The 25,724-nt window shown below is 44.7% G+C and overlaps 1 protein-coding gene across 1 annotated transcript in view; it reads left to right on the plus strand.

The window, feature by feature from the left end:
- Positions 1 to 25,724, plus strand: part of LOC147736693 (lectin-like) — a 171,283-nt gene that overhangs the window by 44,470 nt on the left and 101,089 nt on the right. The window contains exon 2 of the mRNA XM_086953809.1: positions 23,518 to 23,608. Coding sequence (XP_086809935.1) covers positions 23,527 to 23,608 — 82 coding nt within the window. The 5' untranslated portion in view covers positions 23,518 to 23,526. The remainder of the gene's footprint in view (positions 1 to 23,517; positions 23,609 to 25,724) is intronic.

Here is a 25,724-nt window from a genome sequence, read left to right on the forward strand (position 1 = left end):
ACAGGGGACGAGACCATCGGCAGAATGTAATTTTCAGTGCAGGCACTCTCTCCAAGTCGAGCTTTCGATCTTCGGCCACGACCCATTAAACAAAAATTACCAATGTGGGGTACGACCCATATCGGAGACGAGCTTTTGAGCTGTTTGTCACTCATGAGCGCACTATACTCGACCTTACTCAGGACCCTATAGGCTTGTACCTCTTCCTCCGGGATGAGCGACGGCTCATAGATATCTCTATCTAAGTCTTCTATCGCTATAGACAAAGGCTTGTGATACGAGCCAGGGCCAAAGTAGGGAGAACGTGGCTCTCGACTGGGGTAAGAATCTAGTGCGCTTCGAAACAATGTTTGGAATGCTCGAGCGGAACCCTGGGAACTATACGGTAAAACCAGATATGGAATTCCCTTATCCGTGGTATGTGGCATCAGCCCACACACCCAACAATTATTAGTGTTAACCACTAACTGGTGCTGGTGAAGGAGCTGAATAAAGGAATTATTGCGGAATTCTGCACGTCTGGCCTGCTCGTGTTCGGGTAAGATATGGAAAGAATGAGGGGATGCAGTGGAGGTAAGTTTAGGGTCAGAAGTAGGAGTAGGTATGGCAGAAGGTAAGAAGTACCACATCGTGTAATACACCCCACCCGCCAATAGTGCAGAAACAGTCAAAAGCAATACGAATATTTGAAACATAAAACATTTGGTACGACTAAGTTGTTGTAGCTTGAACCTTTGCGCCTGAGCTTCTTCCAAGTCCATCAGCTTTGAAAACGCCATCCCCTATGACCGTCCTCAACGTTTCTTGACGCACTTCGTTCTGTGTAGCAGTAGTCAATCCCTAGGAGTTCCCAGGAACCGACGGTCTTTAACCTAGCGTCAAGACCTACTAACCAGAAGGAAGTACACGCACGGCCCTACGGCCTTTATTTACAATGTATATGCAAAATGTCTCTCAGCTGTGGAAGCAAAAATACATGTGGAACAAAACTCAATATATACAAAAATAATTACAATGATACGGGTGTTCAGACTGATCGTGGAAAACGGGATAATGCAATTGTCAAGGGACAGAACAAAATCTTTTTATTTGTCCTTAGTGCTGGATCGCAAGAAATATCGAGTTTTCCCAGGACGTGTCTGTTCGTCAAACAAGGGATCCGTTGAAGGAACAGAGTTCTGTTGATCAGTCGAATGTTCTGGTCTTGAGTCTTTTGGTGACAAATGTTCAACAGTGTCTTTCTGCTGCACTGAGGATTCTCCGACAGGTTGTGCGTCGCTCAAAGGTACAAAAGCCGGTAATCCTTCGGATTCAGCTGAAGCAATGCCCCTCCTCACCCACGAGTCTGCCGGTAACGGTATAGGAACTTTCTGCGTATGGGTGGCATGCACCCAAATTTTCCGGCCCTCTAGACGAACGGCAGTTCTCGTGGCAAGGAGGACCTGGTAGGGTCCAGTGAAGCGGGGCTCCAAATTCTTCTTACGGGCAAAGTTGCGCGTTACCACCCAGTCTCCAGGCTGGAGCTGGTGGCCTGGACCCTCCGTCTGCGTCAGCAATGCTTCGTAAACCTGTTGGTGAATTAACCTCAGTTTAGCAGTCAGATCATGAAGATAGTCAATCAACATTGGGTACTCAAGATCACAGAACACACCCGGTCTAGGGACCCTCCAAACATTCGCAGGACGACCGAACACTATTTCATAGGGACTGAGCCCTACTCGGGAGTGTACGGTTGCCCTTGTTGACAGTAAAGCTAAGGGTAAAGCGTCAGGCCACGAAAGACCAGTCGTAGCCTGAATCTTCGCTAGCTTTAGTTTAAGGGTGCCGTTATACCCTTCAACCAAACCAGCTGACTGGGGGTGATTGGCGCTATGGAATTTTTGATTAATTCCAAGGCCCTTACACACACTCTTCATCACACTCCCCACAAACTCACTTCCGTTATCAGACCATACAATTCGAGGCATTCCGTACCGAGGAAAGTATTCCTTCAGTAGGATTTTCGCAGTTGACAAAGCAGTGTTGTCTTTGAGAGGATAGGCTTCAATCCATCGGGAGAATGCGCAAACCACAACTAAAACGTATTTCAGGTTATTGCATCGCTCCATATGGATGAAGTCTAATTGAATCACCTCAAAAGGACATGAAGGGGGAGCAAAACTACCAGGAGTAGTTGGAGTTCCCTTACCAGGATTGTACAACATACATACCATACAATTCTTAACCAATCGTTCAGCACATTTCGTGATACCATCATTCTTCTACGCAGGGGACAGCAACTTACAAATACCTTTCACGCTAATATGGGCTAACCCATGTGCCATTGTCACAACAGCCAGCACATACGCATCCGGCAACATCCATCTCTTATGTTCCGACAAATCAACCCAACAACCATTCGCATCCAACTTTCCCGTACTTTCTTTCCACTTCGTCTTTTCAGTCTCGGTGGCCTCATTCTGAATTGCTTTCACACTTTCGATAGTATCTTCACACATATTAGTCTCTGCAGGCCACCTAACCGAACTCGTCACATACATTCGAGTGCTAAGGTTCCGGGCAGTCTCCTTAGCTGTCTCATCCGCAAATGCATTACCACGACCAACATCATCCGTCACCTTACGATGCGCACTACATTTAGCAATCGATACCTGCTTAGGCAACGTAAGTGCATCCAAAAGATCATTCACAAGCTGACCATGCTGAATTTTTGTGCCATGCGACGTCATAAAACCTCTCTCTCTCCACAACCGTCCAAAGCTATGGGCGACGCCAAATGCATATTGGCTGTCGGTAAACACATTCACACGTTTCCCTTTCGCTAACATACACGCTCTAGTGAGAGCAATCAGTTCTGCAGCCTGGGCAGAATTCTGATTCAGTCTCGCAGCATCAACAACAGTATTCAACGTTACAACAGCATACGCAGTAGTCACATCACCATTTGGCAATTTAAAACATGAACCATCCACATACAAAGTTCCATCTGGATCTTCCAAAGGAGTGTTTTTAAGGTCCACTCGACCTTTTGTTTCCTCTTCGGTCCTCAAATAACAGTCATGTTCTGCTATTTCATCTGACTCTGTGCTAATTGGTAACAAAGTCGCCGGGTTCAGAACATTGCAACGTTTTATCTGAATATGACTTGCCAACAGCGTCAACTCGTACCCAGACAACCTCGCACTCGTCAAGTGCTGAGTTTTTGTACGATTGAAAAGAGTGTCGACTGCATGCGGAACCATCACCGTAAGCATATTATCCATGGCCAATCCTGCTGATTGTCGGATGGACACCGCAGCTGCCGCTGTTGCTCTCAAACAACTCAACAATGCTCTAGCTACCGGGTCCAAGGTCGAGGAAAAATATGCACATGGACGTTGCTTACCACCAAAAGGTTGCGTTAAAACACTCAAAGCACAACCTTCCCTCTCGTGAACATATAGTGTAAACGGCTTGCTGTAGTCAGGAGTACCTAACACAGGAGCCGAGCACAATGAGTCACGCAATTCAGAAAAACTTTTCTGACATTCTTCCGTCCATGGTAAAGGAGTTGAAACATCCTTGCACGTAAGAACCACCAATGGTTTCGCTAGCAATGAAAAATTTGGAATCCATTGCCTACAGTACGACGTAATACCTAGAAAGGCACGCACATCTCTTTGGGTTGTTGGCACAGTCATTCGCGCGATTGCTGCAATTCTCTCTGGGGTCAACCGCCTTCCCTCCTTTGACAATAAGTGACCTAGATAGGTTACTTCTTGACAACAATATTGGAGTTTAGAAGGTGACACCTTGTGATGTAAGTCACAGAGATGTTGCAGCAACGACACCGTAGCAATTTTGCAAATGTCCTGAGTATCTGCAGCTACCAATAAGTCATCGACATATTGGATTAGGGCCGCACCAGCCGGCAACGTAAACGCATCCAGTTGACCCTTAAAGGCTTGACTGTAAATCGATGGACTCTCACAGTAGCCCTGAGGAGCACGTTTAAACCGGAAGCTGCGACCACCAAGAGAGAAACCGAAAAGGTCTCTGCTCTCTTCTGCAATCGGAATGCTGAAGAACGCATTCTTCAAATCGATCACCGAAAACCAAGATGCAGAAGCTGGAATCAGAGTCAGTAGCGCCGTGATGTCAGGCACAACGGGGAACTGAGGAATCACAATTTTATTTACCTCCCGTAAATCGATAACAAAACGATAAACAGGCGGTTTCGAAGGATCAGTACGTTTTAGAATGGGCAGCACAGGGCTGTTGCACACGTTTCCCCGAGTTTCTTCAATAACATCTTTCTCGATCAGATCATAGATGATCGCTAACAGTGCTCATTCACCATCAACAGAGATACGATACTGGGGAATACGTGGCAATCGCACATTAGATTTCAGCTGAACAACGTAAGGGGAGATGTCAAGCAGGCCCACATCATTGGGACCTGTTGCCCACAAAGATGCAGGAAGAGAACTCAATTCCGGTGGAAGCTTATCGAGAGACAAGTACATAGGAGAGACAACCCTCTCACCTAACGTAAGCTTTACACCCGCAGGAGAACAATACAAAGTTGCATACAAACGTTTTAGCAAATCCAGGCCCAAAAGATTTTCACCACAACCAGTAGTCAAAATCAATGGAGCTTGAAGCTCACGAGGCCCAATTGTAAGGGGCAAAGGGCGCGAAACTGGATTGCTAACGGGGGCGCCAGAGAATCCAACGGAAACATTTGTTAAGCCAGACAAAGGTGCGCCAGGGAGTTTCGAGTGCATTATAGAACTTTTCGCTGCACCAGTGTCCAACAGAAAAGGCTAAACGACGCCCGATGTAGCAACTGCGACGTAAGGCCCTCTCTGATCAACCGGAACTGATACCACTCCCTCTCCTTGTCTATGGCTGTCCTAGTAATTACTGTCGTCAGTTCCCTGAATGACGTAATAATCGTCTACATTGTACTGCGCAGATCGTCCTTGCGATGATCCACGTTGATCAAAACAATTATTGGAATTCGATGAGTTATCTGAACGATCATTTTGAGCACCATGACCTCTACCACGTGATGTCTGCTGAGAACCACCACGACCTCCTCTAGATGAGTTACCACTATTACGATTGTTTAGGACAGGACAATTGAATTTTAAATGACCCTCCTGTCTACAATAGGCACACTGATTGTACCCTAACAAAGATCTTTGGGAAGAGGAGTCATTTCGAGATTGTGATCGATTAGATTGCGACTGCGATCTATTTTGCTGCGAAGCATTCTGATTCGAACGCGGAGGATACGCCTGCTGTAACAACACTTTAGTTTTAAGTTCTTTCGTCTTTTTGTCAGCGCGGTCGTTCTCCTCTTTCTCTCTGTTCTCATAATACTGTGCTGTAGCCAATATTTGAGCCGAGGTAGAAACGGCCCACGCACTCTCAGAATTTTTTAATTTATTGCTCAAGTCGGGCAATAAGTTAGAGACAAATTTGTCCACAAACAACCGTTGACCACCCTCAGTGCCCAAATCCTGACCACTATGGTCGATGAATGCCTCCTCAAATCTCGTAAAGAAATCAGAGACACTCTCGTCCTTCTTCTGTCTACAAGCTGACAATTTGTCCCAGTTCACCCTCATAGCTGGCATAAGTGTTTTCATTAGCGTAATTATTCTCTGAGGGAGAGCAGCAATCAACTGTTCCGGTTTAGCACCACCAGTTTGCAACCCATCCGCCGCTATAAGGGCAGCCCAATCACCACCTAATCCGTTGGCATGATTTTCCTGACGAATCTTAGCCCATACCGGTTGCGGTACGACATTGCCAGACAGCATATCAATGTCGGCAAGATTCATTATCGTAGCGTCTACAAGCTGCGACAATTCTTTATAGTACCCTGCAGGATTTTTGCGAGGGTCAGGCAAAGATTGCTTCACCTGCAACACTTCCGATCGTTTCCACGGGAGATGAATCCATACTCTCTGGAAGTGTGGCAGGATTGGCGGAGCTCGGGTGGCATCACCTGGCATGTACACTGGTGGAACCTCGCGCATGGGAAACTGACCAGACGCATCTAACTGGCTCTCAACGTGCTCAACAAACAAGGCTTGAGGTATAGGAGTGGGACGGAAAGATAACAACCGCTCGACAGCACGTCGAACGTTGGTATCCACTATCAGTCCGTTCGAGAACTGAAGCTGTAGGTCAGACAAGGCGGTCAACACATCGTCAGGTGCATCAGCCGATATCTGATCACGCAGAACCTTGCACATTTCTTCGAACACATATCTTTGCTTCGGTACATTGAATTGACAAAACGTATTAAGTACAGCACGTGGAGGATTTCTAAGAGGGTGTGTCATCCAACCCATCGCCATATTATATAGCGCAGCACGTTCCCTGTTACCGGGAAGCTGACTACGTCTCTGAGGACCGTCTGAACCAGCGGACCCAAGAACAGGTCCAAGAGAATTAAAGAAGCTAGCCGCAACAGGAGGTGTACGGCATCGAGTAGATGAAGAAGTATAACACAAGGGACTAACAAGAGAAGGGGTAGAAAGAGAAGAAGCAACAGGAGTAAGTAGAGCAGGAGCAGTAGCGGGAGCAGGAGTATGTGGAAGTGGAGGAGCAGTAGGAATAGCAATAGGCAAAGGAGCAGGAACAGTCGGAAGAACAGGTGCAAGTTGAGGAACAGGTTGAGGAACAGGTGGAGGAGCAGGTACAGGGGGAATCACAGGAGCTGCGGTACCCTGTACATACGGAGGTGGCGACTTCATAAGATAAGACATTAAAGGATCCTCAACTGATTCTTCCTTCTTATCCGACTCCGTAGGCAAAGCAGGATAGCATTTATCTATGGACATACGCTGTAGCCTATCAAACACTTCCTTTTCCTTATCCTCCTTATCACGCTGAAACTGCTCTGCTTTCTTTACAATGGCAGCAACACCATCTCTCTGATTACGTTTAGTCTGTCTGATCTCTTTCTGTCGGGCTTCTTTACGCCACAACCGAAAGGCATCAAACATGGCCGGCCTTGACTTTTTCGCAAACAATTTAGCCTCTAGATTATCTAAGATCGGGGTCTCAAAGCTACCATGAGGTGGCCAACTAAGGACACCATCTTTTTTAGTGTAACAAATCCAATATTCATTAAAAGTAATCGGGCCTAGCCCGTGTTTACTGTAGAGCTCATAAGTGGGAGTTCCAACCGGAGGTATCGGACACGAGTCCTCCAGTCGGGAATCCATACCACAACGTCTGAAACAACTAAACAAAGTACTACGACCAGGCATCTTGCACACTAGCCGAGTTTCACAAACGTCAAGGGTTACGGGATTTACCAAGTCCCTGCAAAAAGCAAAAACCCTCGGTTTTTGGCGGCTGCAGTCGTCAAATATCACAACAAAGTACCAAGAACCACAAATGCAATGGAACCATGCAACAACTAAGCAACCACAACCAAGAACTCTGGGAGCGACCCACAAATACTTAACTCAAAGATCGATGGCGTCACCAGGAAGGCCCGTCAATCGTCTCGCTATACCAAGGTCTACGCCAGGCGCCAAAACAGGTCTACAGTCAGGGCAGCAGTCCGTCGCAGCCGTCAGGAGGCGGGAATCTTCGCAGGAAAAGTCTTCGGGCCACTTGTTTCGACAACAGGATCGATGAAGCGGAGTGCACCTTCCCTCGGAGATTTCACACGAAGTTCCTCACGATCGTCGGGCTTGGACCGGTACCACTGATGCATGCCCCACGTTGGGCGCCAACTGAAGGACTGGGTTATTTAAGACCCAGCGGTGCCAGGGGACAACACCTGAAACCTTCGTGGGTAACCTGCTCCGGCGTACGAATGACAGAGACACGGGACACTTCCTTCGGCGTCAAAGATTCGAGATTTATTTACTGCAGGGAAACACAGAAGTCACAGGAAGTACAACGAGTGTAGGTTCGGGGAGACTGCTTCAAATTGCTACTGGGGAAAGCTCCTTTTATACATAATTCTCCCATAGGTTTACATGGTACACAAAGGTTTACGACTCGGTTCCCATAATTATCCCCGAGAGGGGTTGCTTTGGTCACTTTGATACATTCAAGGTCCGGAACATAAGTGCGGAAACATTTGGCGGTTCCCAACTGTAAAAACCCATCTTCCCACCATTAGTACATTCCAATCAGCAGTAAAACAGATCGAAGAAGGAACAAGAACAGGTGCAGAGGAAGATGGAAACAGTGGGGAGATTGGAAAGGGTGTAAAAGGGGAGGTATCGGGAAACACGAGCTACAGGCATCAAAGGGACGTGCCTAATGAGATGCACGGCTGAGACAATAAACCGGCACGGCGAGATGAGCCTCGAGCGGGGCCATCTGCCTTACAGTATCATCCCCCTCGTCATAAAGACACTTCCAAAGAACATGTGCCTTCCGCAAATATCTTGGGAATCCCAGGGTCGCGAAGCGGACAGCGTCCGTTCGCTGGCTACTTGAGGGCAAGAGACAAAATGGATGCCGTATCTAAGATGGAACCCGTGGGTACGGATAGAGAAACCCACGTAACAAACAAACGGTTTAGGTTAGCACAGCGAAACTGCGTACACCCACTAAACTCGTCATTTGCGGTTCATAGATACCAGACTCGACCATATTCGTGCGAGCCGAAAACACCACTTACAATTGTCACGGAACCTCACTATTAGGACTGTGACATTTCCAAGATATCTACAAAAGGAGGAGTGCAATTCTCTCCACGGTAAAGGTTCCATTGATTCCATATTCTCCCCCACTTCTTAGGTCTGCCACCTGCGACATACACCGTTTTTTCCCTAAACATGCACCAGTCCATGTTTTCTTTCCAAGCTGAAATCGTAGGCACTCTTTGGGACGCCCACAGTTGTGCTATGTCTCTCTTAGCTACCATGTTCCCAAGGGTAGCCCATTGTGTCTGTGCCACATTATAATCATTTGGTTCCCATACATTCAGTAGACAGCGTCGGGCTTCAGGCAACAACGAGACTCCCGTAACTTCTTCCATGAAAACATGCACACGGTTCCAGAACACAACCACCTCAGGGCATTCCCATATGATATGGAGGAAGGTACCCAGCAAACCACACCCACGCCTACACAACCCATCCACAGAATAACCCAAACGCAGCAGCCGGTAACCCGTTATATAGATACGATCTAGGATCTTCAATTGCACCAATCGGAGACTGGCCGGAATCGCGACCTCTTTAGGAGAAGATAGCGCAGCCTGCCAATCCTCATCATCCAATTCCAGTCCAGCACCGGTCCAAGCTTCCTGAAGCTGCAGAAGTAAATCTGTACGATCCTTAATCAGTTTTTTGTATATTAGAGAAATAGTGCTATCCGGAACATGTCCGTCAAGCACTCTATCTTTGAGGGGGGAAGATTCCGGGATCACGGTCCCTGCAGGGAAAACCGAACCAAGTGTGTGTCGAATCTGCATATAGCGAAAATGCTCCCTATCACTAAGCGCATATTCCGACTGCAGTTCCTTGAAAGTCTTAATCCTATCCTTGACCCAAAGATCCCCGACCCTACTGATGCAGATGAGGTCCTATTTCTCGAAGCCCTTTGTTGTCCATAAGCTACCCAATCTTTCAGCTACGTAAAGCGGGGTCGCTCGGGTCAATCTGTCCGACCACCCCATCGCTGCGTTCGCGCTACACCACACCCGCACTGCTACCCCGGTGGGTCCCAATAGTTTCCTGCCAGTCGATTTGGAGTATAACGCCCTGTTGTAGTTCCCTCCCGGCAACTGCCATTTATCCATTTCAAATGCAGGATTTGGAATAGGGCCATACATGGCATGATTGATTGCGCTCAATTGGGATGCCCAGTAATAGCGTTTGATGTCCGGTAACGCAATGCCCCCATCGTACCAGGGCAGTGTTAATTTCGCTAGGGCACTGCGAGGACGCTTGCCCCATACCAACTGCCTCTGTAGGCTCTCTTTAAGCTGAAGAAGTGGAGGAAGCAGGTTACGTTCATATCGAATCGCAGGGTTTAATGATATGAAAATCCCAAAATATTTGAAACTAATGTGCGATATCTGTATCGGGCAGTTACGCTGCAAGGGGGGTACATCTCCAGTGAGAGCATAAACACTAGATTTAGCCCAATTGATCACTAGACCAGAATTCTTTCCAAATGAACTAAGTACATCAAACAGCACTCCCAGTGACTTCCGAGGGGAAGTGAGGTATAACAGAATATCGTCCGCATATAGCGATATGTGGTCTTCAAAGTCGGGAGTCCACCTAAGACCCTTAAGCGATGGTTCCCACCTCAACCAAGCAGCTAGGGGTTCTAAAGCGAGCGCGAAGAGCAAAGGAGACAAAGGGCACCCCTGTCGCGTACCCCTTCCGAGAACAAAGGACTCCGAGACCCTGCCGTTAACCACCACCTGGGCCAGCGGCTCCTCGTAGAGGAGTTTAACCCAACCAATAAACCCTGGGCCAAAACCGATCTTCGCAAGAGCAGCCCACAAATATGGCCATTCCACAGTGTCAAAGGCCATCGTGGCATCCAAGGAGACCAAGATGGCCGGCTCAGGCAACGACTCCGCTCTCAACAGGACGCCAGGAAGACGACGTAAGTTCAGCGCGGTGTTGCGGTGAGGAATAAACCTGGATTGATCCGGGTATATCAGGTCGCCGATCACCTTTATTAGCCGATTCGCCAGTAATTTTGCCAAGATTTTAGGTTTGGCATTTAAAAGTGATATCGGTCTGTAAGACGCACATAGGTCCCGGGGTTTCCCTTCTTTATGGATCACGACAATGGACTCAAGTCTCTGGTCTCGGGGAAGGGACCCGACATCTCGCGACTCAAGAAACATCCCACGGAGATACGGCGCCATTTTATCCGGACGCAACTTATACAGCTCAATGGGGATACCATTTGGGCCCGTAGCTTTGCCCGAGCGGATGGAGTGGATAACAAGCACTATTTCATCGTTGGAAAACTCCGCCTCCATAAGCACTTTGTCAGAGTCAGACAAGCAAGGCAGTGCGATATCCCTAAGCAATAAATGCGAGTCCTCCTCCGGTCTGTCTGAGACTGGTGCATACACCTTTTGGAAATGGTGTGCAAAACCCTCCACTATCTCCACAGGGTCCACAACTCGCACTCCATCAGCTCTCTCTATCACAGGCACAACACGATTCAATCTTTCATTTTTATCCAACCAGGCAATCAACTTCCCCGCTTTATCTCTGACATCATACAGCCGCCCCTGCTGCTCACGACTCATAATTTTGGCCACATCAGTCACCAAAGCTCTATAATCAAACTGTTTAAGGTTTAGAGCGTGTAGCTTATCCTGCGTGGCACCAGACTCCAACTCTCCCTCTAATTCAGTGATTTCAGCCTCTAGCCTTACTACCTCCTCATTTTTTCTTTTCTTTGCGCAAGCAATCAACGACAGAGCTTGACCACAGATTACCGTCTTGAAGGCTTCCCACGGTGAAATGGAGGAGGATACCGACCCCACGTTTTCAGTGAAATAATGATCAATAGACTAAACCACGCCAGCCCGGGTTTTAGGATTACGAAGATGCCAGGGATTAATCGGGGCCACTCGACCCTCCGCTCCCAGCTGAATATCAATATAGAGCCACAGTGGGGAGTGGTATGAGATACCCCTGGCAAGGTGTCTGACCTCCCTCACCGAGACGCCCTGCACTGCCGGCATAAGGACATAATCAAGCCTAGCAAGGCTCCTGTGTGCCCCAGAGTGGAAAGTGTATTGTGCCTGTCCAGGGTGCATCAGCCTCCAGCAATCAACCAGACCCAGTGTCTCCAGGAAATAACCCAACCTAGAGTGCGATCTCGCAAGATCCCTAGGGGGGCTGCGGTCCTCTCTACCACAGGCTACAGAGTTGAAGTCTCCACCCACAACTAACATGCCCTCGGGAGTCCCAGTACTACTCTCCCCAAATCAATAAATGTCATAGTTTGTAGCCCTGGCGGAACATACAGAGAGAGTATGGAAATAGTCTTACCCTCCCATCTGCCCGTGATAGCAGCATACTGTCCCCTATCGTCTAGGATGATATCATCCACTTCCAAGGGGAGGGAGCTCCTGATCAGAACACCCGCCCTCCTTGACCCAGTAGTGTATCCCGAGTGTGCGACTAAACGATAACCTCGCCGATTCATTGCGTGGCATGTGTTTCCTATCAGGTGTGTTTCCTGCAAGAACACTACTTCAGGGGAAAGACGTTTCAAAAACTGCAGTGCTATCTCCCGATTCATCCTGTCCCCCAAGCCGTTAACATTCCAACATAGTACCCTCAACCCCCTACTCCCCATCCCAGGAATGAAGGCGGACTCCCCCCCACCACGAACCGGAGACCAAAATCAGAATATGCAGTGATACATTGCCTCTGAACAAATCAAAATAGAGCAAAGTCCCCCCTCCACCCCCAAAGAAATTCCCTGAACACACCCCCCTACCTGCACCCCTGCGTTAGACCAAATATCCACCCCAACTTGCAGTGTGCCTGTTGCCCTAAATTGAAACTAATCTAAAAGAAGACGAAGAACCCCGGAAGGAGGGAGAGTCCCTTCTCCCCTACCGCCTCTGGGTATATATGATGATATGTACAAATACAAAAAGTCATCAAACCACTGCTGCGAAGTCCGTATACTGCACATGCCGGTCATCACTCCCTACTCCTGTTCCAACGGGCCACCTTCTGCACCCCCCGAGTGCTCCGGGCGATCTCGATGTGCCGGCAGAGTGTCAAGCCAGTCGCTAACGACCTCAGGCCGATCAAAGAAGAACGTCCGTTCATTGTATTTGATGCGTAGTCGAGCGGGAAAGAGCATAGCATATTTCATTCCCATGTCCCTCAATCTCCATTTCACCCCCATGAATCCCATCCTCTGCTTCTGTACAGATTGAGTGAAGTCCGGGTAGAAACCAACCGTTGCATTCTCAAATTTCGTGGGGCCATTGGCCCGCGGCGCCTACAAAATAGCATCTCTATCCCTAAAATTGAAGATTCTAGCAATTATGGGCCGTGGTGGAGCGCCTGGTTTATGTTTCCCACCCGGAACTCTGTGGGCGCGTTCAACCGCAAAAAAGTTATTAAGGCCCTTGGGGGCCAAATGATTCAATATCAGGTCCTCAACGAGGAGATCCGTAGTCAACTCGGTGGACTTCTCCGGAACCCCGATGATACAAACATTGTTGCGCCTTGCTAGACTTTCGAAGTCTTCCAGCAGGCGGGCGAACAGGTCGTTAGAAGATCGTAGATTACGAACCTCTGCTTGGAGATCGGACATGTCGGTCGTAAGACTGGCGGTCTTGATATCCAAAGACTTGACCCGTTCATTGGTCTTCACCAGGTCGGTCCTGATCAAGTTAACATCGATAGCCACTGTGTCAAGCTTTAGTGCCAATGTCTCATATTGCTGGCCCATGGACGTCTTCATGCCCGCAATGGCGCCCATGACGTCTCGTAAAGTCAACTCCTCCGTCGCTGAGGAGCCATCTCCGGTCTCGTCCAGGGTTTTACCAACACCACTGGGGGATCCTTTAGGGCGAGTGTAGCGGTCCATATTATTAGATTGAATGGCGCCCCCTCGGTGCGTGACTTTGGTCGTCCGTTTCTTGCTTTCTGGCTTGCTCCCCATGTTGAGCAATGCACCCCCGAGGGGCCTTTGAGACCTGGTATAAATGGCTCCTCACAAGTCAGCCTTAGAAGAGTCTGGATACAAGACGCAGCGGGAAAGCATACCACCCAAAGTTAGACCATGGGCCACTGAAGTCAGATGATGATTGGTTTCGGTAAACAAGTTCCAAAAATTAAACCGAAAGTACTTCAAGGGCACAAGTCGACTACCACTGGCTGTTGTTATTCAACTACCACCTGGGTATATCGGGGACTCGAGTCCCAGGCTGCTCCTCGGTGTAGGCCGTCAACTTTAGAAGTGGAATAAGTCCGGTTCCCGGCATCCAAATCGATTCCTGAAAAGAGCTATTATGTCAGCAAGGTCATGTCCTTAATAAGCTGTTGTCTGCTTCAGGATTAGTGACAGGATGTATGCGGGAGGCAGCGAGGGTCTCGGGAGCCCTGTGCTCATGCGACCATCTTGGATGCGCGCTAAGCTCCTCCCCCCCACAAGTATGTTTAAAAAGGGAAAAGGAGATTATGGAGGTTTTAGCTTTGAAGGCTATAACTTCATGTGGGAGAAAAGGAGGAAGACGAGAGCTTTCAATGTCCAACCATAAGGGGGTAAACAAGGATCGCATCATCTAGAGGCTTGTCGGAGAGAGATAGTCTTACGATATAACCAAAAGTCGGGAAAATGTACTCCACCTTCTTGTTTAGCCTTCGTAAAAGGAGCTATGGTGATTCTGGCATTTTTGTTATTCCAAAGGAAACTAGAAAGTTTAGAATCCAATTTCTTGAAGAAAGAAGAAGACTATTAACTGGGAAAGTGTATATAAAATGATGGGTGACACCATCACTTTGATTGAGTCCAAGCAACCCCACTAGAAGAGGAATAGGGGATTCCAGGAAGAGAAGAGCTTGTCAACTTTATCTAGAAATACACTGACATTAGCTAAAACCGAACCATTAATTGAAGCAGTAAACCAGATGCCAAGATATTGAATTTTGGAAGTATTCCAATGAAACCCTGTGGCATCGAAAGAATGACTAAAAGTACATTCATTAAATGGCATAACTTTGGGTTTTGTCAGAATACTTGTATATTGAACCCAAGCAAAATGTTACAATTTCCTGAAAAAGGAACGGACTGCTAAGGCACAGAAATGAAAAGAAGAATGTTGTCAGCATTAACGGAAAGTTTTAGTAGTTCCCTACTGAAATCCACAAATGTCAGCATTATTTCTGAAACGGGGTAGGAAAGGTTCCAAAACTAGTATAAATATTGAAGGGGTTAGAGGGCATCCTTGACGGACCCCACAGGCCAATGAAAAATAGCCAGACATTTTCCCATTATCTAAAACAGTACCCATGGTAGATTGGTAGAGTAAGGAAACGTATGAGATAAAGTGAGGACCTAACCCATGCCATGCTAGGGATTTGAGCATGAAGGCCCAATCGATTCGATCAAATGCTTTCTCAACACCAATCGAGATAGCTGCTATTGGGTACAAAAGAGAAAAAGCCTTTTTAAAACATTAAAGAACAATCTAGAATTTTCCAAGGTAATTCTTCCCTTAATGAACCCTGACTGTTCATTCCCAATAATTAAAGGAAGTAGGGGACGTAAAGCAAGTGATTTGGGAACATTTTTATAAGTGACATTGACTAATGAAATAGGTCTGTAAATTTTACAAAGAGTCGGGTCTTTCACACCTCAATGAATGAGACAGCTAGTAGCCTCTTGGAAGGAACCCTCAGTAGAACCAGATGCAGAGAAAAATTGATAAAGATGTAACAGCTTAGAGAGAAGATTAGAAAAAATAAGAAATAATTCAACCCTGAATCCACCTGTATCAGGGGATTTATTTTTCTTAAGAGACTGAAGGATCTCAGCCTCCAAGGACGAAAGGTCTCCATGAGTATCAAGGGAGTTCTTAGAGTTTTGTAAATAAGACTCTATCAGCAGGCAAAGGTGGAGATTAAGGGGTGTAATTTGATTGGTAATCCTTAACAAACTCTGCCAGAATTTTGGAGTCCTTAAAAACAGTATTACCTTTATCGTTTTTTACAAAATCTAAAATATGGGACTGTTTATATATTTACAAATATTTAGCTAGGAGCTTACCCATTTTATTGCGGCCACTGTAAAAGTGGGTGCTAGTTTGAAGTAGAATTTAAGAGGCATTATCTGTGGAAATTTTGTTAAACTTTAATTTTGCATGAACAAGTTCTTTTAAATTAGCTGTAGAAAAATAAAATAATATTGATGTTCCAATCATTTGATATCAAGTAAAGGGTTTGATGTTGTTTAAGAAGAGATATCTTTCTCTGAGAAACAAAGTCAATGATATGACCTCGAGCAGAAGTTTGAAGGTGTCCCAAAGTAGTTGTCCAGAAATAGTAGTATCTAAGTGAATCTCAAAAAATTCATCAGAAAATGTCGAAAAGGAAGATGTGAAGTCAGGATCGATCAAGAGAGAATATTTGAATCTCCATCTATTAGATACTGAATGCACAGGGAGAAGATCGAAGTCAATAATGACAGGGGCATTGTCAGATATTACAATTGGTTACAATTGGTTTGATTGAAGAATAGATAAGATTTTAGGAAAGTGATTTAGAGACAAAGATATGATATCATCTAAAAAGAGAACCAGGTGGAGGGGAAAAGAAGGAAAATTCTTTATTAGAGAGGTTGCAGATTTTCCATGAGTGCACCATTAGGCGTTGGGATATAAAGGAAATATTTTTTTATGCATTTTGTGGGGAAAAATGTAACTGAGGATTGACGATTGATGAAGGGGTCCATTACTTGATTACAATCCCCACCCAAGACAAACAAAATTCAGCATATTGAGTACATTTTTGGGAAATATTGGGCCAAATGGAATTTTCAGCTTTGGTAGGACCATAAATATTACCAATAGTTAGGTGAACCTTGTTAACAATTAATTTTACAAAAAGCCATCTGCCTTCAGGATCGATGTCTTGAGAAACAATTACCAATTTTAGTTTCTTGGGGTAAAAAGGAATAACACAGTTTTTCTTTTTTGAAGAGGGAGAAACAAAAACAGAACCCACCCAACCACATTTAAACTTCAAGGCCTCTGGTTTAGAAAGGTGGGTTTCCTGAACAAGAATGAGGCCAGGGGAATATTTAGCTAAATGAGATAACAATTATAGGATTAATTACTCCTTTAACGTTCCAAGAAACAACTCTGAATAAAGCAACAAGTGTAAATATATAAACAGTATCAATCTTGTGGGACAAAAAGTATATCAAACATGAAAATATCAAAAGCGGTACCAGGAACAAAAGGAAGAAAAAAAAAGGTAGAGGGAAGAAGAGTGAGGGAGAAAATAGAGACGATCAAAGAAAGAGAGACAATACATGTCAACTATGACGACTGTAAACACATACCTGATGAAGTTGAACAATTGGGCAAGAGCCGACGACAGTACCAGGCAAGACGGCACAGCACGGGAGATGAGTTGACAGAGAAATGTAACATACCAAGGTAAATGACTAGGATAAAGAACATCGAGGAACCTGAAAAAGAAAAGGTTAGTCAGCCATCCCAAAGAACACTATTGTCATAAAGAAACAAAAAGAGTGAGCCTGTTAATACATAAGAGAGCTACATCCAAAAACTAGGATACTAGGAAGAAAAAGGACCCTCCAACACAATAGTCATTCATGTTGATGAAAAGGCTGAATTCTCCATAGAGATAGAAGAATGTATATAAAGAATTTGTCATAGTTCTACTGGAGCAGTGAAGGAGGAGGTTTCATTCTGCAATGCTACTGTGAAGAGGCAAGGGAGAAACAAACCAAAGTGGGCTCCCAAAGGACGTAGTTGTGGACGAAGATCTAGAAACACCTTTTGTCTGGCAGCGGTAGTTCTTGAGACATCCCGTGAAATAAACATTTTACAAATTTGCCATGAAGTTGCTTTTTAGCCTTTACTCCATTGAGAACTTTTAATCAATCAGTAAACTCCAGGAAAAACATGATGGCACCTGTGGCTTTTGATGACAAGGAGGATTAGATAGGGCGAAGACCTAGACGATGAGCTCGAGTGTGTCGAGGGAGGCAAGTTTATTAGCGTAGGCAAAAAAGAAGTGACATAGGATACAGGGTCCAATCCCTCCATTCCCTTTTGAAGACCATAAAGGTTGAGGTTATTCCTTTCATTTCTATTCTCCAAGTCTTCAGAATCAGCCCTCAATACTGCCACCTCCAGACCAGTTTTCTTACAGATTCTGGATGCACCTATGAGTTTCTTCAGCAAAAGGATGAAGTGCTCAAATTTCTTCAAGAACCAGGTCAAGAGAAATGGGAAAAGAGGATTTCTCAGGAGAGGGGGGTCCTGCTTAACTCTCTAATGAGTAGATGACTCATAAATATATAAATACCTCTGCTCTAAGTCTAAATAGTCCAACCACGACAGCCGACCCCAACCGCACATGCCCGCCTGAAATTCCTCCTGCAAATGAACCCTCCAGAGAGAACCCCACAATCAGCCCTAACGACATGGCAACGATAGTTAACAGCACCTGTACTGTTGTAAACCATCTAGGCGATCAAATGTCATCGACAGCCACAACAGAAATCATTCCATCCCATGTATCCAGGGAAAGTTCACTGAGGGTTATCACATGGAATGTAGCGGGCCTAGCTTCCAAGGTAAACACACCCGTATGGGATGGCTTTCTTAAGCAAGGCTATGACATCATATGCCTTCAAGAAACGTGGGACAGAGCAGAAGTACATGTCGAGGGATATTCCTCCTTTAGCGTGCTGGCTGTGGCTTCGCAGGCTGGCCGCGCCAAGGGGGGGTTAGTGACCCTGCTATCTACAACATTGACTGAGTTTTGGGTCAGTAGCCATGTAGTCTTGGGAGATTATGCATCCGTTTTGCGCGTGACCCATAGTGGACCTAAAGATCTAATAATCGTGAACTTTTACAATAACATCGCCAGCCACAGCCAGGGGTTGTTCATCTCTGACATCGAGCAGGCTATTGACGCAATGTTATCAAGCTCCCCTAAACCAGCGGTAATCTTGTGGGCCGGAGATTTTAACATCAAAACGTGTTCTTATGCACTTAAGGGGGCTTGTGGCCATAGGGAGGAATACTCCGGAAGGGAAACTACCAGCGTCTTCAACCACTTCCCACACAACATCCTAGGAAGTGCCTTGAATAACCTACTGGCCAAATATGATTTGGAACTTCTTGAATGCAATATGAATGCTAAAAATGTTAGATGCCCGACATTCCACGGAAGGAACAGCCAATCATTTATAGACCATATTATCGTCTCCAGCTCTGCAACGTATATAAATGTGTGGGTAATCGAACAAACGGTCAGTGACCACAACAGTGTATCTGTCGAATTACTGGGCTGGCCGTCAAAAAGGAACTCTCACGGCCAACCTATCCAGGACATCTCCGTGGGAAGACCAAATGGGATGAGGGTGAAATGGACAAAAGTTGACCCTACCAAAATTGTCACCAACGTAATCATTAATTGCTACGGAGAAGTGGAGTACTGTTTATCCCCAACACCTTGCCCAGAAACCTTGCTGTCTAAATTTCTAATCATCACACAAACTGTTGAGAAATCATTGACAAGTAAACCACGGGAGCCAAGAAAAGTTAAGACAGCGTGGTTTGATGATAACTGTGCCCAGTCACTAAAAAGGCTAAAAACCTCATTAGATACAAAACCGAGAGACCACTGTAAGATAAGGGAAGACCGTCACAACTACAAAATCGCCCTGGCTACTCGGAAGAGAGAACTACAGGACGAGGCATGGGTTAAATTAGACCAGGCAGCGGAAACAAAAGATCACAAACTCTTCTGGGACACTGTAAACAGTCCGCTCTTAAAGAATGACAACATTCCCGAACTTACCTCGCATGTCAGCTGTCAAGATTGGATTATACACTTCACTGGGATTTTTAACTCCGATTGTTCAGATCCGAATGTTTTAACTGGAATGCCAATTAATTTTAAATGGGAGAAATTATTGTTTACAGTATCTTTAAATGAGGTGCAGGATGCTATAGAGAAAAGCAAGGGGGGGAAAGCCCCGGGCCCAGATGGGGTCCCTGTGGACTTTTTTAAATCTAAGATTGACCTATGGGCGCCTATTTTAACACGTTATTTCAATGCTGCTATTGAGAATGAACTACCTACCTCATGGGGTCAATCCATTTTGGTGCCTCTTTTTAAAAAAGGTTCAAGGGCTGAAGCACGCAATTATCGCCCAATTTCTCTTTTGGACTCGTCATTAAAAATACTGAGTCGCGTGCTTCTGGGAAGATTAGAGTCCTGTGTTGAGGACAATAATGTCCTATCACCCATTCAGTACAGGTTCCGTAGGGGTATAGGAACCATGGAGCAGTGTGTGAACCTTGAGCTTATCATCGGCAAGTACACAAGAGCAAAGGAAGGGCATTTGTTCATGTGTTTTGCCGATCTAAGCTCGGCGTTCGACCTAGTGGAACACACACTGCTCTGGCCAACATTACTCGCCATGGGCGCACCCCCCGAAATCATTCACTTGCTGGCCAGAATGTACAGTAGCCTATCAAGCAAAGTTAGATTTGGACCAAATGGAGAGTGTACCCCCTTTTTTAAAATAGGTAGAGGGATTAGGCAAGGGTGCGTTCTCGCACCCTTGCTGTTTTCTCTTTTTATAAACCAGGTCGATCAGTCCCTACAAGAGTCCTATGCAGATGCCCCTATGATAAATGGCAAACAAATACCCGTCCTCTTATACGCGGACGACGCGGTCCTGATTTCCAGGACCGCGAATGGGCTCCAAAAGTTAATTGACAAATTTAATGTTTTTATTAAAGGCAGAATGCTCAAAATTAATAAGGGTAAGACTATGACTATGACCTGTGGGAAGAAACTAAAGAAAAGTAAGTCATTCTTCCTTGATGGGGATAAACTTGAGTCTGTGAAACATTTCTGTTACTTAGGCATTACTTTCTCTGGGGACGGGAGATGGGCAAACGAGCAATCTTGCATAGGCATGAAGATGATTAGAAACACCAATTGCATCTTCAGATTCGCCTCCAAACTAGGGGGGCGTAGAATAAGGGAGATGATTTCCATTTATAACTCCAGGTGCATGTCCTCTGCTCTTTATGGAGCAGGGATATGGGGATATAATTCCCAGATCGCCCTCTCCATTCAGCAGGAAGAAAATAGGTACCTTAAACGCCTATTATGTCTTCCTGCTTCAGCCTCCAACGAAATTACACATAGGGAGCTGGGCATACACCATGCCACAGACTTGATTGCACTACGTCCCCTCTCCCTTTGGCGTTCTATCTGGGCCAAAGATGAAACCAAATTTACCCAGGAATTAATTTTAGACTGTATTAAACTGGACCAGCACTTAAAAATCCCCTGGCTAAAACACATTTTTCACTGGTATAATTCCCTTTTTGGACAGGATATTTTTAATGATATCCCAACAGAATTAGTTTTAACGAAGCGTGACCTTAAAACCACCTACATTGATCATGCTGAAGGGATTAGAATGAAGGGGTATGCCACACAAAGTACTTTTAAACTGTACCTGGAATACAATTTAAATACAGGATTCCCATCATACCTTACATTCGTCAGTATTAACTCCCATCGTTTCGTTTTGGCACGCCTAAGGCTGGGTATAGCCCACCATTTGGTGGCCTTCCCTATTATAAAGAAGCCGGGGTCTTGCCCGTGCCCATGCGATGGGAAATCGAAACAGAGTATCTGCCACTTTTTACTATTTTGCAACTTTTATACTGGTTTTAGAAAATTTTATCTAAAACAATTATTTTTAGAATACAGCACGTATGATATAAGAGCTGCAATGCAACTATTGTTTGACCTGTCGTCCCCTAACATATGTTATCGTGTAGCCACTTATGTTCTTAAATGTATTAGGCACAGGAAATCAATTATCATATGATCTCCGTTGGAAAAGACACCTATTGTACAATTGTGAGCTACTGTCAAACCTTATGCATTTCTCTTATACGTGAACTCTGGTTTTATCATGATTTTAGACCCTGTATCGACTGTTCCTTTGGCTTGTACCCCTCTGGACTCGTACCTTTTTAAATTTCTTGTATATATTTGTTGATAAATATGTAACAGATTTTTACAGTTAATGCACTTTAGTTACCCTGGCATATTATTGCACATATTATTGCACTTTATGCCAAGTTCAGGCCTTTCTTTGATTGTATACAATTGCTGCTAAAATACGTGAGAGAAGTTGTAGACATTGCACCTTAGTTATCCCTTGCATAATTTGCACACACTATTGCACTTTATGCTCAGTTTAAGCCTCTCCTTGACTGGTACTACCTCACTTAGCAAGTTTTGCACTACACTTTAAAAATTGTTGCTAAATATAAATGTCCCCCCTTCTTTTGCATATTTTGCACATATTATCGCACTTTAGACCTGGAATAGGTCTCTTGTCTAAATACCACCTATTTGCATGTTGTATCAAACGTTAAAAATGGCTGCTATCTACAAGTGATTATCCCATGGTACATTGATGTGATATGTTTTGCATTAATTTGCTGATTGCTGCTAAATGCTATGTCCAATCCTTGCCTATTTTGCACACATTACTGCACTTTTCGCCCTGTATAGGCCTCTTATTTAGTATTAATCCTCCCGGCATGCCTTGCACCAAACGTGTAAACTGACGCTGTAATTAGTGATTATTTTCTCCTTCAGATTTTATCTTGATTGCCTGTACCAATGCAATTGTTTTAGCAAGTTTCATCATTCTTTATAAAAGTGACTTCAATTGTATTTATGGATGTTGCTATATGGTTGTATTTATACAAACCGAATAAAGCATTTTGAAACGAAACGAGTAGATGAGGATGCTATTGAAGCAATTTTAGTTGATGAGGAAGGTGAGGATGACGAGTTGTTTGTAGGTGGAGTACACCTCAAGGGACCATTGGCGGATTTAAAAAACGAGGATAGTTTCTGTGAGGAGGAGGTAGCATGGAGAGGAGACAGCCTAAATTTCTTCAACCTGCCCATAAAGCATATGAGAAGATGCTTTCCAAAAATAGGTAGGAAAAAACAGGGCGGACACAAACAGAACTCTGCCTCCTTTATCAGCAAAAAGGTAAAACGTCGCAGAAGAACTCATATGAAATAAAGAAAGTTGGCTAATATACCTCAGATGGTGAGCATCATGCAAGCTAAGTAGAGCATAGCAGGAAAGTCACAGCAATGTACAACATCATAAAACATCAACAAGGCTAGCGGAAAGAGACAATATATCCCCACTGTCAATACAGAAAGAAGGCTGGAGAATTGGAAAATCACCTCAGCCTTCGTTCTAATGCAGCTAAATTGACCACTGCAATGACGAAAAAGAGAAAGGACCTAAAAAAGGCCACAAGAGTCACCAAACTGCCATTACAGCAGTCATGCAGGCTCACCCTGCCTTCCGATGATCAAGGCATCCGTTTTCACGCCAGACCGAGGGTTAGAAGCATCTCCAAATAGCTCCCGTCGCCTGAAGACAAGAGAAACTCCACAGCTAGGCAGCCATCTTGTTGAAGTAACTTGCTTTCTAACCAATTCAGAACACTAAAAGTAAATAGCAAAGGGAACACAGTTTTATAATTTTTTTTGAACTATGAATGCATATATTGACTGCATAGGTTTTCTTCAATGTTCCGTTCACACATTTTGTTTCTATTTTTTGAAGATTTGGACTTGGCAAGTTGTGTGCTTCAAGGAAATGTCAAAATGATCTGTGCGAATGGGATATTGAGTGACACGTGATATTGATTTGCAGAGTGTGCTATTACTGATATAGTGTGCCCTCCATGTATTCTTACAGGCCCAGAGGATGGAAGAGTCCAGGAGAATGGGCGGTGCCAGTACCAGGATTCTGCTGCTCTCTATCACCCTCTTCTTCCCTGTAGGATGGGGTAGGTAAAAGACAGTACCCTAACCACACCTCTCACCTTCTAGGCGGCTTGTGAAACGACATTTTGCACTGACCACACTCCATAGTAATTCACGCATGTTTGGTGAATATAAAATAGAGTTCTGAGGTTTTACATATTTTTATTTCTGGTGTTGGTTTAGTGCCGTATTTATAGTTTTTCAGTTTGCTAATTTTTACATTACTAATACCAACATTGGTGCACATTTTTTTTTATTACATAGTTTTTGTAAATAACGTGGCTTCTCAGATACAGGGTTCCCAGCGCTGTAATGCATTTGCATTTTTATTCACAAAAACTGTTCTCCTGTGTTTTTTACTTTTCAAAGAAATACTTTGTCTAGCTTATTTGCCATATTTGTTGGTCTTAAATCAGCCAAGACCTTTTTCGCTTTTTCCCAAAAAGTCATTAACAAAACACTTACATACATAGAGTGGCCCTCAGTCAGTTTACTGTGTCCACTTGTCTAATTTACTGGCAATTAGTAAAGATAAGTAAATCCATATTTGTAAAGCACAAACTACTCACCCTTACAGGTCTCAAGGCACTGGGGGCCATCGTGGAAATTAGGGGCGCTATTGCGCAGTGACATGGTGCTGAGCTGAGCTGCTGACAGAGCTGGGGATCGAACTGTGAACCCTGTGGTCAGAAGTCAGCTGCCCTGGCTGCTGCACCAGACCTCTCCACTTACATCTTACTTCCGTCCACAGCAGCATGGAACAAGGACACTGGTTCAGCCCACTTCATCCTTTGGCTACTGGCAGTGTGAGTGATGGCATTCCATCTCCTTCACTCTGTTTCCGCATTAGAACTGACAAACTCCAGCCAGACAGGTAAGAGTCCCTTACTAACTGACAGAACTGACTCCTAGCCCCTCGAGTTGGTGTTGGGGCTGCTCCAGGGTGGTAATGGCTGATCAGACGGTAAGGCAGGCGCTGCAGCACATGAACTGAGGGAACATTGTTGTTGTCCCTAAGTTGACATGAGCACGCTGCACAATATCCACTGCTTTGCTCACGTTACTACACATGCTCTTTTTTCAGAAGCATCTTCTGCAACTTTGACACAAGAACAGACAGTTATTTTGCATGCATCGCAAGCTCCTGAAATTTAGTCTGAACATTGTGTGCAGGGTCGAACAACAAATACACTTGTTATTTTGTTCTAGTCAGGCCCTAGTAACTAGACAAAACATGTAAATGCAGCTGCTGTTTGGGAGTATGTACTTTGGTCTTATTGGAATAGACAGATAAGTAGATAACCCTTGGAGAGGGTCCTTTCCTGGAAGAAGAGCATGACAGCACCTGTGATGTAGATTTATCATCCATAGACTGAAGTACTGGGTCTGCAGAGAACACCCAGAGATCTTCTAATATATAATCAGCTTGCTTTTATACAAGGGCTGGGCGGTTGTGCTATCTTGTCGTATATAATGACAGCACCTTTTATGATCTACGGACTAATTGCTATGCTGACCATATTTGTTATACGCATTTTTCTGCTTGTTGTGGTACATATACTGCATAATAGAGCACATTAGTTAAAATAAACATTGTAAACTTATTTGTGTCTCTATCAGAACTCTTGTCTCAATTAAGGATGTATAATCTAATCCTTTGGTGATGGATTAAGTTCAACCACCGCATCAACTAAATTAATACAACAGGTTACAGTTCTACTGTATACCTATGTGTAAGCAATATAAATAAGAACTCTTGTCTTAATTAAGGATGCATAATCTAATCCTTTGGTGATGGTTTAAGTTCAACCACTTTTTCCATATCTTTTCACACGGGTGCCTTTCTTTAAAATTGAGTTTGCCTATACAGTGTTACAATATTGTTTGTTTTACATTGTATTATATAGGGAGCTACAGTCAACACTTTGTCCTGAAGATGGTGTGATGGTTTTATTCCTTTGACAGACCGAAACGTCGACTCCAACATCTATCTCTTTATTACATTCAGTGTTGAAATGAAATAGAGAAAGTTTCAACATAGTTTTTTGTATAGGTCACCTGACGCCACCTTACATACTATTTGTTGCTTTTCCCTGATTAATTTTAAAATACATAAATATTAAATATATGAATGTTTTT

The sequence above is a fragment of the Lissotriton vulgaris genome, chromosome 1_2, assembly GCF_964263255.1.
Source record: "Lissotriton vulgaris chromosome 1_2, aLisVul1.2, whole genome shotgun sequence".
NCBI classification, from domain to species: Eukaryota; Metazoa; Chordata; class Amphibia; order Caudata; family Salamandridae; genus Lissotriton; species Lissotriton vulgaris.